The 15809-nt window shown below is 45.8% G+C and overlaps 1 protein-coding gene across 1 annotated transcript in view; it reads left to right on the top strand.

The window, feature by feature from the left end:
• The first annotated feature begins 12139 nt into the window (after positions 1-12139).
• MREG (melanoregulin) overlaps positions 12140-15809 on the top strand; it is a 51699-nt gene continuing 48029 nt past the window's right edge. Inside the window, exon 1 of the mRNA XM_037132324.2 lies at positions 12140-12525. Coding sequence (XP_036988219.2) covers positions 12431-12525 — 95 coding nt within the window. The 5' untranslated portion in view covers positions 12140-12430. The remainder of the gene's footprint in view (positions 12526-15809) is intronic.

Here is a 15809-nt window from a genome sequence, read left to right on the forward strand (position 1 = left end):
CTTCTTGGGATTTCAAGACCTGCTTGCAAATCTTCAACTTGAGCTTTAGTTTCCCCTCTTAGTGTATCTTCTGCACTCCTTGTTTACAAGGGTTTTGCCTCACTGAAGTAGATTCGTGAAATAAGATCAACTAGCAGGAAGATTCCAAAGCATATTCAAGAAAAGTACATTAGATCAAAAGCATGTGATTTTTCAGTCCTTGCTTTAAGCGTTACCTAAACAGATGTGTAAATCACCAGATATCTAAAGGGATATTTTGAATCTTGTCTTGTGGATGTTGCTGTTTATGGTTTGAATGACAACCAAGGCTCTCCATGGGTTAATGTCAGCTTTCACCCTCCGTGTGGAGTAAGAAGCCCGTGTGCACTGAGCCCCAGCAGGAGTCAGAGTGGGGGCACTTGCCAGGTCCTGATGCTACAGTGTCCACACTGCATTCCTGGGTGTCTTCTCACTTCCCACAGGCAGCGAGGCCCTCCGGCCTGTCTCCATCTGTGCTGTCGAAACCTGCTCTCCGTGAAGCTGTCAGTTACCTAAAAGGAGACGGCGTGAACCCCTCTTCTGACCGAGACCACTTTGCTGAGGTTACTAACAACCTTTCTGCTACGGCTCCCTTGCATCCTGCCCCCCTCTGCCGGTTTTGCCCTTTTCTGTCCATCTCTATGGAGCTCTCGGTAGACTCCTCTCTTTCCATGAGCTACACATTTTAGAGACTGCCACCTGGGTTCAAACCCCAGCTGCTACCAGGCACTCCTCTCACCAGTGCATGTGTGCCTGCGCCCAGGGTGCCAGCCTGCTGCGGGGGCCTGGGAACAGAGACCCACCCTGCGCCTGAAGACACCGGCGCTGTATGAGCCAGGCCCGAGCAGCACTTCAGGGAGCTGTACGCTTGGCTAGTGTGTGCTCCCTTGGTGCCTCGAGCTCCTTCTCTCCCCTCCCTCCGTCCTGTTTTCAGTACCCCTACCTCTTCTTGCTTTGAGTCTGTTTTTCCTCCTCTCTTGATTTCTGTGCTGAGGGAGGGCCAGGACCCCTTCACCAGTGACAGTTAGCGCTGGCTGGGGCCCGGTCACACTCCCTTTTCTTTCGTTCTCCTCCCAGCTGTTGATTCCATGAGCACTCCCTACCAACCCTCCTGGAAGCTGACTCCGCCTCAGAGTTGGCTTCCCTGGGAAGCCCATGTGTGACGCCAGGTTTCTTGCGTGGATGACATGAGGTGTCCAGGGCAGGAATGCAGTTCCTCTAAGCTGAGAAGTGTTGCTCTTTTGCTCTGGTTACTAGAGGCCTTCTCTATAAGCGCGCCCCTTTTCCCTATCACGTCTTGTGGGTATTTGGGATGGAGGCTGGGGTGAGGCAGGGAGGATCTGAGGGAGAAGGAGGGTAGCTCAGTGTCAAGTTCCTACCTGAAGTGACAAGGCCTTTCTAAACTGAAACAGCTGACACGGAGCTGATGGAGAGAAGACCCTGGTGATGCCCAGCACAGGAAGGGAGAGGGGAGCTAGTCGCCTTAAGTTAGAAGACTTCACAGCATCGTGGAAAGGGCGCCCATGGAATGTCTTACAGGAACCTCAGCTCAGCCAAGGCAAACGGTAAGTATCTGTCAGTTCGACTCTCTAAGTGCTGGCAGGCGGGGTTGACACGGGTCACTACTGATGCTCTTCTGACACTGGCCTCCCTCATTCTTGCTTCATCTTCTCAGTTCCAGCTTCTCCCCATTCCCTGCTCCTCACACCAACTCATACTCTGCCTCCGTTACTATGCAGAACAGCAGTTCTTTTCTTTCTTTTTCCTCTTATAGCCCATTTACTAGAAGGAATTTTCACCAGACAGACCTCCCCTCTGGGGAATTGCATTCCCACCTCTTGGTTTATTTCATTGAGTTGTTCCCAAGACAGATTTATTTAAGTATGTAGAAAGCAAAACAACCAATAAAATTTAAACACAACTCTGCCATTTTAATTATTTATTTCAATTACCATATTTTTCAGACTATAAGACACACTCCTCCCCCCCGATTTGGGAGAAAAGAGGGGTGCATCTTATAATTCAAATGTAGTTTACCTAGTTTAATGTGGGGGGTGGCCTATGTTATTTATGTCATGAAGTATTTTACCACATTTTTTGCTTCAGAATTTTTTTCCTATTTTCATCCTCTAAAACCTAGGTGCGTCTTATGGTCTGGTGCATCTTACAGTCCCAAGAATTTGGTACTCTATTTTTTAATTAAGATTTTATTTATTTATTTTTAGAGAGAGGGGAAGAAAGGAGGGAGAGAAACATCAATGTGTGGTTGCCTCTCACATGCCCCCTACTGGGGACCTGGCTGGCAATCCAGGCATGTGCCCTGACTGGGGATGGAACCAGCAACCCTTTGATGTGCAGGCCAGTGCTCAATCCACTGAGCCACACCATCCAGGGCTGGATTACTCTTTTACATAAGTTAAGAAATATATGTAATGTCCTATGCACTTTTCCATGGATTTCAGGACAATAAGTCAAGTAACAATGCTTAGTAAGATCAAGTGAAAAAGTAAAATGATAATTAGTGATGTCTGGCACCTGCTAGCCAAGGGAAGTGAGGACTCATTGCTCGATTTAGCAGTGCCCTGACACGTTGAGTGCAGCCTAGAGCCAGTTCAAAGCCTCCACTTGAATTTAGCGCTGACCCTTTAAGATCAAAGTCTGTTGTAGCTTCAGCCACTTTCCCTCTGTTGAGTGACAGCTTTCTAACCCAAGTCTGGTCCATCTCTGAAGAAACTGCAGTTCGTTTCAATGGAAGCCCACGAGGTGGCAGCATGGAGAGCCACAGGAAGATTTGTACACTATGTAACCTTTATAGCACAGGTGGCAAACACAAGGCCCACAGGCTGAATCCAGCCCTCCACCTTGTTTCTACCCAGTGGCAATTGAACTCCTTGCCCCTACTTAAGGAGTAGTTACATTTATACAGTCCTAAAATTATATTTGGTCCTTTGAAAGCAACCACAAGGCTGATGTAGCCCCCCGGTGAAAATGAGTTTGACACCCCTGATTTACAATGAGGTTTACCTGAAGTTTTGGTTGTATAGAAAGTTACATGGTTCTGACTTGTTTATGTCTCTCAGTGAGTATTTTTGGAGAAAGAAGTAATACGAATAAGTGAAAAAACAAACACCCAATGGCATACATTTGGTTCTCTATTAATAGTGAGATTGATAGGATTTGGACTTGAAGTTGGGGCAAAACTTTGAGGGTCTTTCATAGCAATTATGAACATTGTTCTTATATTCTCTAATAGCATCATTTTTAAAAGATTTTATTTATTTATTTTTAGAGAGAGAGGAAGGGAAGGAGAAAGAGAGGGAGAGAAACATCAATGTGTGGTTGCCTCTCATGCACCCCCTTACTGGGGTCCTGGCTGGCAACCCAGGCATGTGCCCTGACTGGGAATCAAATCAGCGACCCTTTGGTTTGCAGTCCATGCTCAATTCACTGACCTACACCAGCCAGAGCTCCAATATTATCATTTTTTGATGCATGTCTTCTGTTTTGTAGCCAGGTACCACTTTGCATATAGCAGGTGCTTAATAATATTTATTAAGTAGAGTTTAATTGAATTAGGGATCATGATGGATGGGCCCAGGTTCATGTTAAATTTTAGTTTGGCATATTATGGAGAGACTCTGGAGAGTGTAGAATACATGGGATTGTAGGGAGGTAGGTAAAGGTCAGGTTCCAGGTCCCATCAGAGGCTGTTCTGGGCATTGAAAAGTGTTATAACAGGACAGCTAGCTGTCGCACTACAGTTAGATGCAGGCATATAGTTAACATGGGAATATTGTTAGATCAGCATAATTAGCAATGAGAGTATAGTTAACTACGGCAGAGTAGTTAGCTATGGGAGCATAGTTAGAAGTGGCAGGATAGTTACACATGGGGAAGCTGGGGGGCAAGGTAAGAGCACACTGTAGAAAACAAAAGAATGGGTACCTCAGGCCCTGGCTGGTGTAGCTCAGTGGATTGAGCATGGGCTTGTGAACCAAAGGATTGCGGTTCAATTCCCAGTCAGGGCACATGCCTGGTTGAAGGCCAGTTCCCAGCAGGGGATGCATGAGAAGCAACCATACATTGATATTTCTCTCCCTCTTCCCTTCCCTTCTAAAGATAAATAAAGAAGAAAATTTAATTACTCTTTTAAAAAACAATAACAACAACAACAACAACAAAAAGGATGGGTACCTCGGGGCACAGACACATACAGAGCACTTCAGTTATAATTTTCCAATTTTTGCCCTGGGCAGCACAATGAGGATGAGTACTGAGTACTGGGTACTTCATCTTTGTACCCCACAAGAAGTTGAGCACACTGCCATGCTTTTCAAGTTGCTGTTCAATAAGTATGTGTGGAACTGAATTATTTTAAGCGGTCACACTGGGTTACGTGAAGCAATGGGGTAGAGTCTGACCAAAGTATGTATACTTCATTAACGATAATTGTAGGTAAAATTTACAGAGTGCTTCCTAGTTTCCATGAAATTGTACTAAGTGCTTTCTGTGGGTATTATTTCAGGTATTCTTCACTGCAACCACATGGGGGCACTGCGATCCAAGAGCCCTTGCTCCTTAACCACCTCGTGAACAGTTCTCAAAACTGAGTGCAAGTGGTCATTTGGTGGCTTAAGCAACAAAAACCTACTTTCTCATAGTTCTGGAGGCTAGAAGTTGGAGAGCAAAGTGTCAGCAGGATCGATTTTATTCTGAGTCCTCTCTCTTTGGCTTCTCTTTTGGTCTTCCCTCTGTATCTGTGTCCTAATCTCTCCTTGTAAGGAGACCAGTTGTATTGGATTGATGACCTCATTTACTCTTAATAACCTCTTTAAAGGTCCTATTTTCAAATACAGTCACGTGCTGAACACATGGGTTTTGGAGGGGACACAGTTCAGTCCATAACAGCATGCCTCAGAATTCCCCAGCATCTGGAGTGGGCCGGGACTATGGCAAGGGGGGAGGGGGGAGGGACCTGGGGAGCAGCATTTAAGGACATACTCACTCTCAGGGTTGTGCCAGTTCAGGGTCTGCCCCAAGAGTGAGTGCCTCCTTAAATGCTACACCCGAAGCTCCTCATCAGCCTCACCCAAGTCCCAGCCCTGCTTATAAGCCTGATAAGATGGTAGATTCTGGGGCCCCAACTCCAGAGCTTACGCACCAGAAGCTCTCATGTAGGGTCTAGGGATCTGGAATTTCATTAGGCATCCCTAAGAATTCCGATGCAGGTGCTTAGGATCACCCTTTGGGAACCTCAGCCTATGCCAACAGCCTCACATCCAGTTCCTTCACATCCAGTGTAATGGTTTCTGTCTTTGTCTTTGGTTTTGGGAGTGGATGTTGTTGAACTGATCAGTGAACTATCTGAATTTTTAGGGGACACACTGGGATTCTGAAGTGCCTCTTGCAGAAAGTTTCTGGGGAGTCTGAGATCCTGGATGCCGGACCCACTAGAACAATGGGCGGGAGTCCTTTCTGTCCATTCCAGACTGAAGGAGCTCCGTGGACACACACAGGGTATTTGAGTCAGTGCATCGGCAGCTGCTGTTACTGAGTGTAGTGGACGTTGTTGTTTTTGCCTTGCCAGCAACCATCGCCTTTTTGTGTGTGTGGCCCCAGCTCATTTTCCTTAGGAAACTCTCCCAGTCTTTGTCCAATTGGTTTTGTTTTCCTGTGTCCCCTTCTTCCTCACTTGAGCGTCACCATGGTGTGCCGAGACTCAAGGCTGCCGAGCAGGAACATTTTCTCCCCCTGAAAGAGCAGGGGGTTCCAAGTCAGACCAAGGGAGGCATGTCTACACAGTGATCTCCACATTTTCCCCACTGGATTTGGGAAGCTCATAAACAGACTCTTCGGAAATTAAACAAAACCCTTCAGGCCAACTCTAGGTTCACTAAACAGTTCTTCTGCTTTCATGCATTTATTCAACACATTTGTTAAGTGCCTACTATGTGTTTGCATTGTTCTAGGTGCTGGGGATAATGCAAAGAACAAAACAAAGCCCCTGTCTTCATGAATGGACCCTATATTCTAGCTCACCATTGTATCTCCAGTACCTGGCTCAGTAAGTGTTTGTTGAATGAATAACAGAATGAGATGCCAGCTTGTGCTACGCTGCTGCAAACACAGCTTTCTCTGTGGCATGCACTAATGATGTGTTGGAGGTATTTTGATTTTCTGATTTTTTTCACCCAGCATATGCCTTTTGCTCCAATGCTCAGAAGTCATCAGTAAACTCTTAAAGAACGAGGACTCCAAACTACACTGGCTGTTTTCAAAGCAGACTCCAGAGCAGGAATGTGCAACCTGTGGCCCGTGGGCTGCATGTGGCTCAGAATGGCTATGAATACAGCCCAACACACAATTGTAAATTTACCTAAAACATCATGAGATTTTTGTGTGCATGATTATGTATAGCAATGTATTTAACATGTGGCCCAAGACAACTCTTCTTCTTCCCATGTGGCCCAGAGATGGCAGCCCTGCAGTGTTCCCTACGGTGAAAAAATGTGAAAACACGGGCCAGCAGTTCTACCTAAAGAAACAAGCAGCTGATGGGTCTGTGAGTCACCAGTCACCCCAGGGGACTGCCTACTCCCCTGACGTCAGGTGCCCAGGAGTTCTTGGTAAATGTGAGATGTTGCTGGCAGTGGTGGGTGCGTTGGCGTCTACTCAGGCCGTGGAAACAATCTAGCATCAGTCTATAAAAGGGAACACTCACAGCCCTCCTGTGAATGAAACAGGAAATGAGGTTGCCAAATGTGGCTTTAGCTGTCTAGAAGCCCAAGCCAGAAGGTTGGGTGCCGTTGTTACTCCTTTCAAAGGTCCAGTTTACCCAAAAGCAGGGAAAATCATAAAGGTATTCAACTTCTGGGAAGATGAGCACTGTAAAAACACATCCAGTTACCCCTAGAAAACTGAGGAATAGAATACGTCAGTTACAAAGAACGAGGTGTACTAAGAATAGGTCTCCCAGACGTAAATGGAAGAAGTTTGTAGATAGATTAATGAGTACTTTTATATTCATTAAAACAAAACTCGCTACTAAAACATGACACACAATGATACTATATATACACCACAGGGCACACGTGTGTATTTGTGTCCAGGAAAATGTTGTGCCACGTTGCTGACCATGATTACCTTGGGGAGGATAGAAAGGGGCCAGGGCTGCAGACTGCGACAGAAGTAACTTTAACTGCAATAGTTCAACCTTTAGAGGAATGTGTTGTTTATAAATTTTGAAACTTAAAATTAATTGTAAAAGAAAAGTGTGAATAGTTGTTAGAGCAGACGAACACTACACATGACCCTTTGTAAGGCGGGGCGTTAACTTCCTGACCAAGTGCACTAAATAGATGTGGTTCTAGGGCTTTCTAGAAATGTCCCAACTGATACAGGCTACGTAAAAGATGCCCACACATTGCAGACATACAAAGAGGAAAAGAAATGTCGTCACATGTAGGCCAGGCAGTACTGGAACTGGGATTTGCCCGATAGGCCTGTGTTACTTAGAGTTAATCAATAGGAGTGAATTGCGGTATTTCTACAATGCTTTATGGTTTTAAAGCGATCTCACTTGAGTTTAACAATTGTGTCCAGTAGGTAGGTAGGGCTGGAATCATCATCTGCATTTTGCAGAGTACAACATTGAAATTCAGAAAAGTTCAGTGACTCGTCCAAGATCAAAGTTACTAAGGGGCAGAGGACCTACAGTTTCCAGAAGCTGAATGCCTTCTCTAGTTCCTCTATTTTTGACAAATCCAACTCCAATAGTTAGTTAATGGTAGCTCTCGGACCCTACATTTTATCTTTTTTAAATTTTTATTTGATTTTATTGATTATGCCATTACAGTTGTTCTATTCCTCCCTTCACTCCCCTCCACCCTGCACACCCCTCCCCCACCATTCCCCCCCTTTAGTTTATGGCCATGTGTCTCAAGTTCTTTAGATTCTATATTTCCCATACTATTCTTGCCCTCCCCCTATCTATTTTCTACCTACCATCTATGCTTCTTATTTTCTGTACCTTCTCCCCCCTTCTCCTCCTCCCACTCCCCTGTTGCTATCCCTCCATGAGATCTTCATTTCTATGTTTCCACTCCTGATCTAGCTGTCCTTTTAGTTTGCTTTTGTTTTAGGTGTGGTTGTTAATAATTGTGAGTTTGCTGTCCTTTCACTGTTCATGTTTTTTAACTTCTTTTTCTTAGGTAAGTCCCTTTAACATTTCATATAATAAGGGCTTGGTGATGATGAACTCCTTGAATTTGATCTTATCTGAGAAGCACTTTATCTGTCCTTCCATTCTAAATGAAAGCTTTGCTGGATAGAGTAATCTTGGTTGTAGGTCTTTGGATTTCATGACTTGGAATACTTCTTTCCAGCACCTTCTTGCTTGTAAGGTCTCTTTTGAGAAATCCGCTGACAGTCTGATGGGAACTCCTTTGTAGGTGACTGTCCCCTTATCTCTTGCTGCTTCTAGGATTCTCTCCTTCATTTTAATCTTGGCTAATGTAATTATGATGTGCCTTGGTGTGTTCCTTTTTGGGTCTAACTTCTTTGGGACTCTCTGAGCTTCCTGGATTTCTTGGAAGTCTATTTCCTTTGCCAGATTGGGGAAATTCTCCTTTATTATTTGTTCGAATAAGTTTTCCACTGGTGGCTGTTCCTTTGCCCCTTCTGGTACTCCTATAATTCGGATGTTGGAGCGCTTAAAGATGTCCTGGAGGTTCCTAAGTCTCTCCTCATTTTTTTGAATTCTTGTTTCTTCATATTTTCCTGTTTGGTCATTTTTTCCTTCCTTCTGGTTCACTCCCTTGATTTGAGTCCCAGTTTTCTTTTCATCACTATTGGTTTCCTGTGCAATTCCCTTCATTTCAATTAGTTTGGCCTTCATATGTTCCTCTAATTTGTGACTAAAATCCACAAGTTCTGTGAACATCCTGATCACCAGTGTTTTGAACTGTGCATCTGAAAGTTTTGCTATTTCTTTGTCACTTAGAGTTATTGGCTCTGGGGCTCTGAGTTGTTCTTGAGCCATTTTTGGTCTGTTCTCGCCTGTTAAGTATGAGGAGCGAAGCCTTAGCTGTTCACCAGGGCGGGGCCACCCAGGTTGCTGGGTTTTGACGCTGTATGTCGGGGCGGGGTCAGGGCAGGGTCAGAGCGGGGAAATGGTGGCCCCCTGTACTGCTTCCTGCCGCTGGGGCCTGCTCAGTCCCGTTTCACTGCTCACTTCTTCGTCGGTCTATCTACGCATGAATGTGTGACCACAGTCAACCTGCCGCCCTGCACCCTCACTGGGTCCGCCTGTTGCTCACTGGGTCGTTCACTGGGTTGCTCACTGGGTCCGCCCGTTGCAACCCCATGCCTGGGATCTGCGCGCCTGAGTCCGTCTGACCGAGTTTTCCTGTGCAACCCCGCTCCACCAGCTGCTGGCTTCGCCCCTCTTACCGGTCAGGCTGAGGAATTCGTTATCAGATTTCCAAAAAGTTCAATTTTCTGTGTTCTGACTGTGTTTTCTATTGTTAATATTTTGTTGTCTCTAAACTTGGTTGTGTGAGAAAGCACGGCGTCTCCACCTATGCCTCCATCTTGGGAGAAGTCTCCCTAAATTTTATCTTCTTGCTAGCTGAGTTCACATTTTTGCAGCTGCCTCTACCCACTTTCTACCTGAACCTGTGTGAAATGACTCAAATCCAAAATCCAATGTCAGGACGTAGTGCATTCTACCAAGTGAATTTTGCCAGCCAGTTGGAGGTGTGCTGTCAAGAACAACACTCAGCCTACATCCGGGTTGAGTTGCAAGTGGTAACTGATAGGGTGTTGAGCTTGCTATCACAGCCCTGTGCAGGCTGGTGACAGCTGGACCTCTGTCATGCTCAGTGACGTTTAAGATGGGTCCATATGTCCCCAACTAAGTCCGAGTCCTCAGGGACCTTCTCTATACTCTTATTCTTGTGTAACCTTCAATAGCCAGCCTCTCAATAAACACACACTTTTCTTTGGCCTCTTAATGTAGCCAGGGCAGGACAAAGTTATGTGGAATGACACACTTTAAAAATTAATACACCACCCATGAGAATTCACACTTCTGAAAATAAACCCTCGCTCTCCCTTCCTCACCCCTGCAAGCCTGCTCTTCCCATGCTCTCTCCGTCTCAGTCACTGGCCGTTTAACCTTCACAGTCTATAATCCAAAAAGTTTGGAGTCCTCTTTTCTTTTTATTTTATATCCTACTTCCAACCCTTTAGCAAATCTCATTGGCTCTGGCTTCCAATTCCATCCAGAGTCCAACTGTTTCTTGCAACCTGTACTGCTACATCCCTGGTTCAAACCACTGTCATTTGTCACATGGATCAGGGGTCCCCAACCTGTTAGGAATGGGGGTCACACAGCAGGAGGTGAGCTTGAAGGCAATGCCCTTGAATCATCCCGAAACCACCCCCCCGTCCCCAGACCATGGAAAAATTGTCTTCCATGAAACCGGTCTCTGGTGCCAAAAAAAGGAAGGGGACTGCTGGCCTGGATCATTGCAGAGACTCTCATTTGCATCCCCCAGATTCTTCTCAAGCAGCCAGTGGATCCTACTGCCATCCAGTAGGTCCTAGCACAGCCTCTTCTCCAAAACCTCCAAAGTGTCGCTCACTCACATGGAGCAAAATCCTTACAAAGGGTCCTCACATGTCCTACAAGGTCCCATATTCCATCATCTCCTGTTTCTTTCCCTTCGGCCCGCACGTCTCCAGGGGCCCTGAGATCTATGCTGTTTCCCTCACATGCTGTAGTTCATTCTCTCTGCTCTGGGGTTTTGCACATGGTCTTCACTCTCCCTGAAATGCTCTTCTTTCTGATACCAGGGCCACCTTGCTCATGTCCTTCGAGTCTTTGTTTAAATGTTACCATAACAGGAAGCCTTCCCTGACTACCCCATCAAAAACTACAGGCACCTGCCCTCCTTCCAGCACACACACACACACACACACACACACCCCCTCACACACCCCTCCCTGGCACTGTCTAGCCCCTTCCCCGCTGTATTTTTCTCCACAGTACTTAGTATTGCTTTCTGACCCAATGAAGAGCATGTTTCGTTGACCTCCCCTACTGGAATGTTTGCTTCAGGAGAGTAGGAGCACACACCATTTCTTTTGCTCACTGCCGTATCCCCAGAGCCTAGAATGTGCCTGGCACATAACAGATGCTCAGTAATTTTCTGCTGAGTGATACAGATTGCCAAAAATAGAAATTAGATGGGCTGTTTGTATCGGTGAGTACAGAGGAAAACAGACACTTTCATGTGTTGCTGGTCAGAGCGAAAACTGGAATTACCTCTTTGTAGAACAATTTGGCAAGAGCCACCAAAATTTTAAAAGGCACTTTACCCAGCAATTCAACTGCCAAACATTTACTCAATAGATATACATGTCCAAACACATAATTCAAGGTGTTCGTGGCATCATCATTTTAATAACGAAAGTCTGGAATTTACTTAAACGTCCATTCACAGGGGCCTAGCTAAATAACATACTGGCATCCGTGTGACTAACATGCAACTGTTGACAGGTTAGAGGGAGACCACATATATATTCCTGTGGACCCATCTCCTCGTTACGCTGAGTGAAACCAGCCGGGGGCAGAAATGTGTGGAGTACACCACTGATTGGGTAAAAAAGGAATAGTTTGTACATAAATCAATACATAAATAGCGCTGGAAAACCGCAAGAAACTAATGATAGTAGTTGCCTTCCTTGAAGGGATTATTCAAAAACTGGGAGACTTGAGAACAATTTTTAAAAAATCATTGTGAATACAGTATTTAAAGAAGAAACGCACCTCGGTAACGTGCAGATCCATACTCTTCTGCTAACTTTTACTCTATGTGGGGCCGACATGTTAAAAATGCCCCGAACTCTGCTTTAAAGGCTTGGGGGATGGGCAGGGGGACGGAGTGAAGCCAATAAAACATAAATAGTTTGGGCCCAACCGCGCGCTCCGTGACCCGAGTGCTTCCGCAGCCCGGGCAGGCATCGGTGCCCTAGAATTTTGCCATCTGGCTGGAGTCCCTGCTTCCTCCTTAGAGGGCAGCAGCGGAGCGTCTCGGGGACGCATGCGCCCCAATTAGCGCCTGGGGAATTAGAAGCAGGGAAAAAAGCTCCAACAAAACACGCTCCTCAGACAAAACCCAAGTGGTGGAAGGCGCACTGCCCTGCAGAGCCTGGGCGGTGGAGGCGCCTCTGGCCTCACCCGAGTCCCGGGCCGCGGCGTGATGCGTACAGTGCGGCCTGCATCGCCCGGCCCGCGAGTGTCCCCGCACCTGGATGCCGGCCCCGTGGCCGCGCCCCTGCCGCGCTTGCTCGCCCCCGCGGCTTTCTCGGAGTCTGCTGGCGCCGCTGGCGGGGCAGCTTGCTCTCCATGGGGCTGAAGGACTGGCTGAGGGTCCTGTGCTGCTGCTGCCCGTGCAAGTGCCTGGAGGAGCCTGCGGAGTCCGAGAAGGAGCCCCTGGTTAGGTGAGTGTGCGTCCTGGCCGGGATCGGGGCTACCCGGCTGCAGCCCGGTGTCGTGGAATGGGGATACCTCCGTGTTTGTCTGAGTTAGGGATGTGGGCTTGCTTCAAGGTTACAGGTAGGCACAGTCTAAGCCCCTTGATCCCTCCTTACAGGGTATCTTGTTCCTTGGGTAAGTTTTTTGCCCCCAAGCTCAAATCCTCAGAGGCACCTGAGACCTTAGGTGGATGCCTGTGGAAAGTGTCAAGAATTCGGGTGCAGTTGCCAGGCAGGGGAGAATGTTCGCATAGGGGTCCGATTAAATACAACTGCCACTGACTGTCCCATTCGATATAGGCAATTGTGAGTTTCTATTTCACCGGAGAAGAAAGTTGGCTATTTTCTCATTCAATTTTATTATCCATAGAAGACCATTTCAGTGACTGAGCACAAGGAAGTATATTTTACTTTTAAAGATGTGCATTTTATCAGTAGGATGTTATCAGTAGGTTAAGTTATTACCGTGTGAGAAAATTTAGTGCACATCGACCATGCGGGAAGTGGCTCCGTGAAGGCTGCACTTCTCAGTGATCTGACTTTAACTCTGCTTAAATGAGGGTTCCAGTAGGTTGTGCCCTGGAGGTAGATGTGAGAGAAGCAGAATATTTAAAATGAAATTAGGGAAAAGTCGATAAAGTGGAATTCCAGGATTGAGTAAGCAAATACAGAAGCCAGTGTTTCTTACCATGTGATAAAGCTTTCACAAGTTTCTTAAAAAGCACCATTTACCTTTTCTTACTTCACCAAGGCCAAACACTGCCCTTGACTTTTTGGTATCTTATGTAATCCCTTCCTGCCTGTCCTCTCTTATTTCCAGGACACTGAACCTGGTGCACTCCCTGATTTAATCAGACAGGCATCCTCGCCACTCTAGGAATGATCCAACACTTTTGTTCTCCCCGAACTTGCCCCAAGTAATGACCTTGATCCTTCCCGCCCCTTCCTAAATGCTAGTTCTCAGGGACTCCCTCAAGCAGTCCTCTCTGATTGCTTTGCCCTTATTCATCTGTCTCCTGTGATTTAGGACTTAGAACTTACCATCTGCCCTTCATGGTTTAGTGAGCACCCATAGATGTAAACATCTATGTCATGTTTTAAATACGACAGACCATGTGTGGAAGTGGTCATATACACAACACACAGTGTTTTTGCTTGCACTTGCGATTGGTACTCACTTAGATTATTAGATTATTGTGAACAGGGAGAAACCTGGTGATCTGCCCCGAGTTTTAAATGTAGCAGGCAAAATCTAGAATCTCATACTTGGTTTGCGCCCTCAGTTTGTTCATAGCGATGTGAAATGTGGCCCTCAGCTCGGTCTCACGCTCAGAGCCTTGGTCTTTCCTATTTTCTGTCCAGGATTGCTATCTAAGTCTATAGTTTTGGTTGTTTTAAAATCTCTACCCTTTCCTGCTTTGATTTTTGCTGGAAGTCAGTGAATTTTGCTAGTGATTTTAAGAAGACAAGGTCAGTTGGGGCAGAATGGCACAGTGCCCATGAATCATATTGCCTGTGGTTAAATCTGGACTGGGTGACCTGACACAAATTATGAAACTTATTTGTGTCTTAATTTCCTCACCGGCATAATGGGAATGGTAATAGTATGTACCTGAAAGGGTTGCCGTGAGAGATGAAAGGAGCTACTCCACATAAAGTACTTGGTGTTGTGTCTGACACATAGTAAACGCTCCATAAGTTTTAGTTATCATTAATTATTGTTATTCTTCTGAGCGTGCGTGAGTGGGCTGGTCTCTTGTGGTGTCATTCCGGCAGCACTTCGATGTGATGGTATTTGGGAAGAGCAGCCTGGTGATGGGTGTGTGGAGCAGCGATGTGTGTGTGGGGGCACCTTCATGTTCTTTCTGCCCAAGTCTTCAGAAGGTCTAGTTTCAAACATTTATTTTTATTTTTATTTTTTAAGTGTGAAGTTCAGTGGCTTTAGTATACTAATGAAGTGGTGCCGTCATCACTATTACCTAATTCAGAACATTTTGTTACTCCAGAGAGAAACCAGACCCCTGAGCCATCCCACGCTGGCCGACTGCCCCTCCCCGCCCCTCCACTCCCCAGCCACCACTAATCCCCTCTCTGTCTTCATAGATTGGTCTGTTCTGGACACGTTGTACAAACAGAATCATGCACCATGAGGCCTTATGCACTTGGCTTCTTTCAGAACATAATGGTTTGAAGTTCTGTCGTACAGTGTGTGTCGGTACTTCATTCCTTTTTGTATTTGAATAAAATTTCTTTGTCTGGATATATTATTTTATTTATTTATTCATCAGCTTGGGACATTTGGGTGGTTTCCTCTTTTTGGCTCTTACCAATAATGCTGCTATGAATGTTTATGTACAAGCTTTTGTATGTACAAATGTTTTTGATTTTTTGGGTTACATACCTAGAAGGTTTTAGGGGACCCTGTCCAACCTACTACAAGGTACTTTTGGGAAAATATCTGAGTCCAAAGCATTGTTGTTGTTGTTTACTTTTAGCACATGGCTCCTTCCATCAGTGATAAAAGCATGCTACTGCCATTTACAAAGCCACCTGAGCATGAGCCGTGGCCCTGGACATGCTAAGATTTGGGAGGCACACCTGCAGTCAGTCACTTTTAAGCAGAGAGACGCCCAAGGGCCCTGGCACTGTGGAGTCTACTGCCACATGACAAGCTACACACACATCAGGCCCGAAAGAGTCTAAAATGGAATGTGAAAAAAGTGCCGTGTCAATGTGTGTAAAACACGCTGCAGCATCTTCACTCTCTGTGAAGTTCTTTTGAACTTTTTCGGAGAAGTATAACTTCTCACTCTGGAATTTTTATTGGCTGTAAATAACTGATAAGCACCACTATCGTCCAGTTGTTCAAAAGCCAAAGAAGAAAGGGAGAGAAGTAACAACCAGGGTTAAGTTTTTATTCGGGGCTCTCTCTTAAGCCACCTAAGGAACCAGAGAATGAGCTTCCAGATTGCCTTGCTCCCTGCGCTTCTCGATGCCCACCAGCAGCTTCTGTTACTGATAACAGGGTTTCTGCACATACCTGGGCAGTGATGGAGAACAGAAGGTCAGTGTTTTATTTTTCTCCAGTGCCTGGAATTTTCCTTAGGGAAAAAATAAAATAAAATAAACCCTAAGTTTATTCTTGATGGTTGTTTCATCCTCACAAAGAGGGGCGGTTCTGAGAAGGAATCTATTGGGCCTGTGAGTGAATTCAATTCACCAGAATTGAATTTCCCTGACCATAAAGAAAT

Source organism: Artibeus jamaicensis, unplaced genomic scaffold, assembly GCF_021234435.1.
Source record: "Artibeus jamaicensis isolate MK-2021 breed Jamaican fruit bat unplaced genomic scaffold, CSHL_Jam_final contig_1015, whole genome shotgun sequence".
Taxonomy (NCBI): Eukaryota; Metazoa; Chordata; class Mammalia; order Chiroptera; family Phyllostomidae; genus Artibeus; species Artibeus jamaicensis.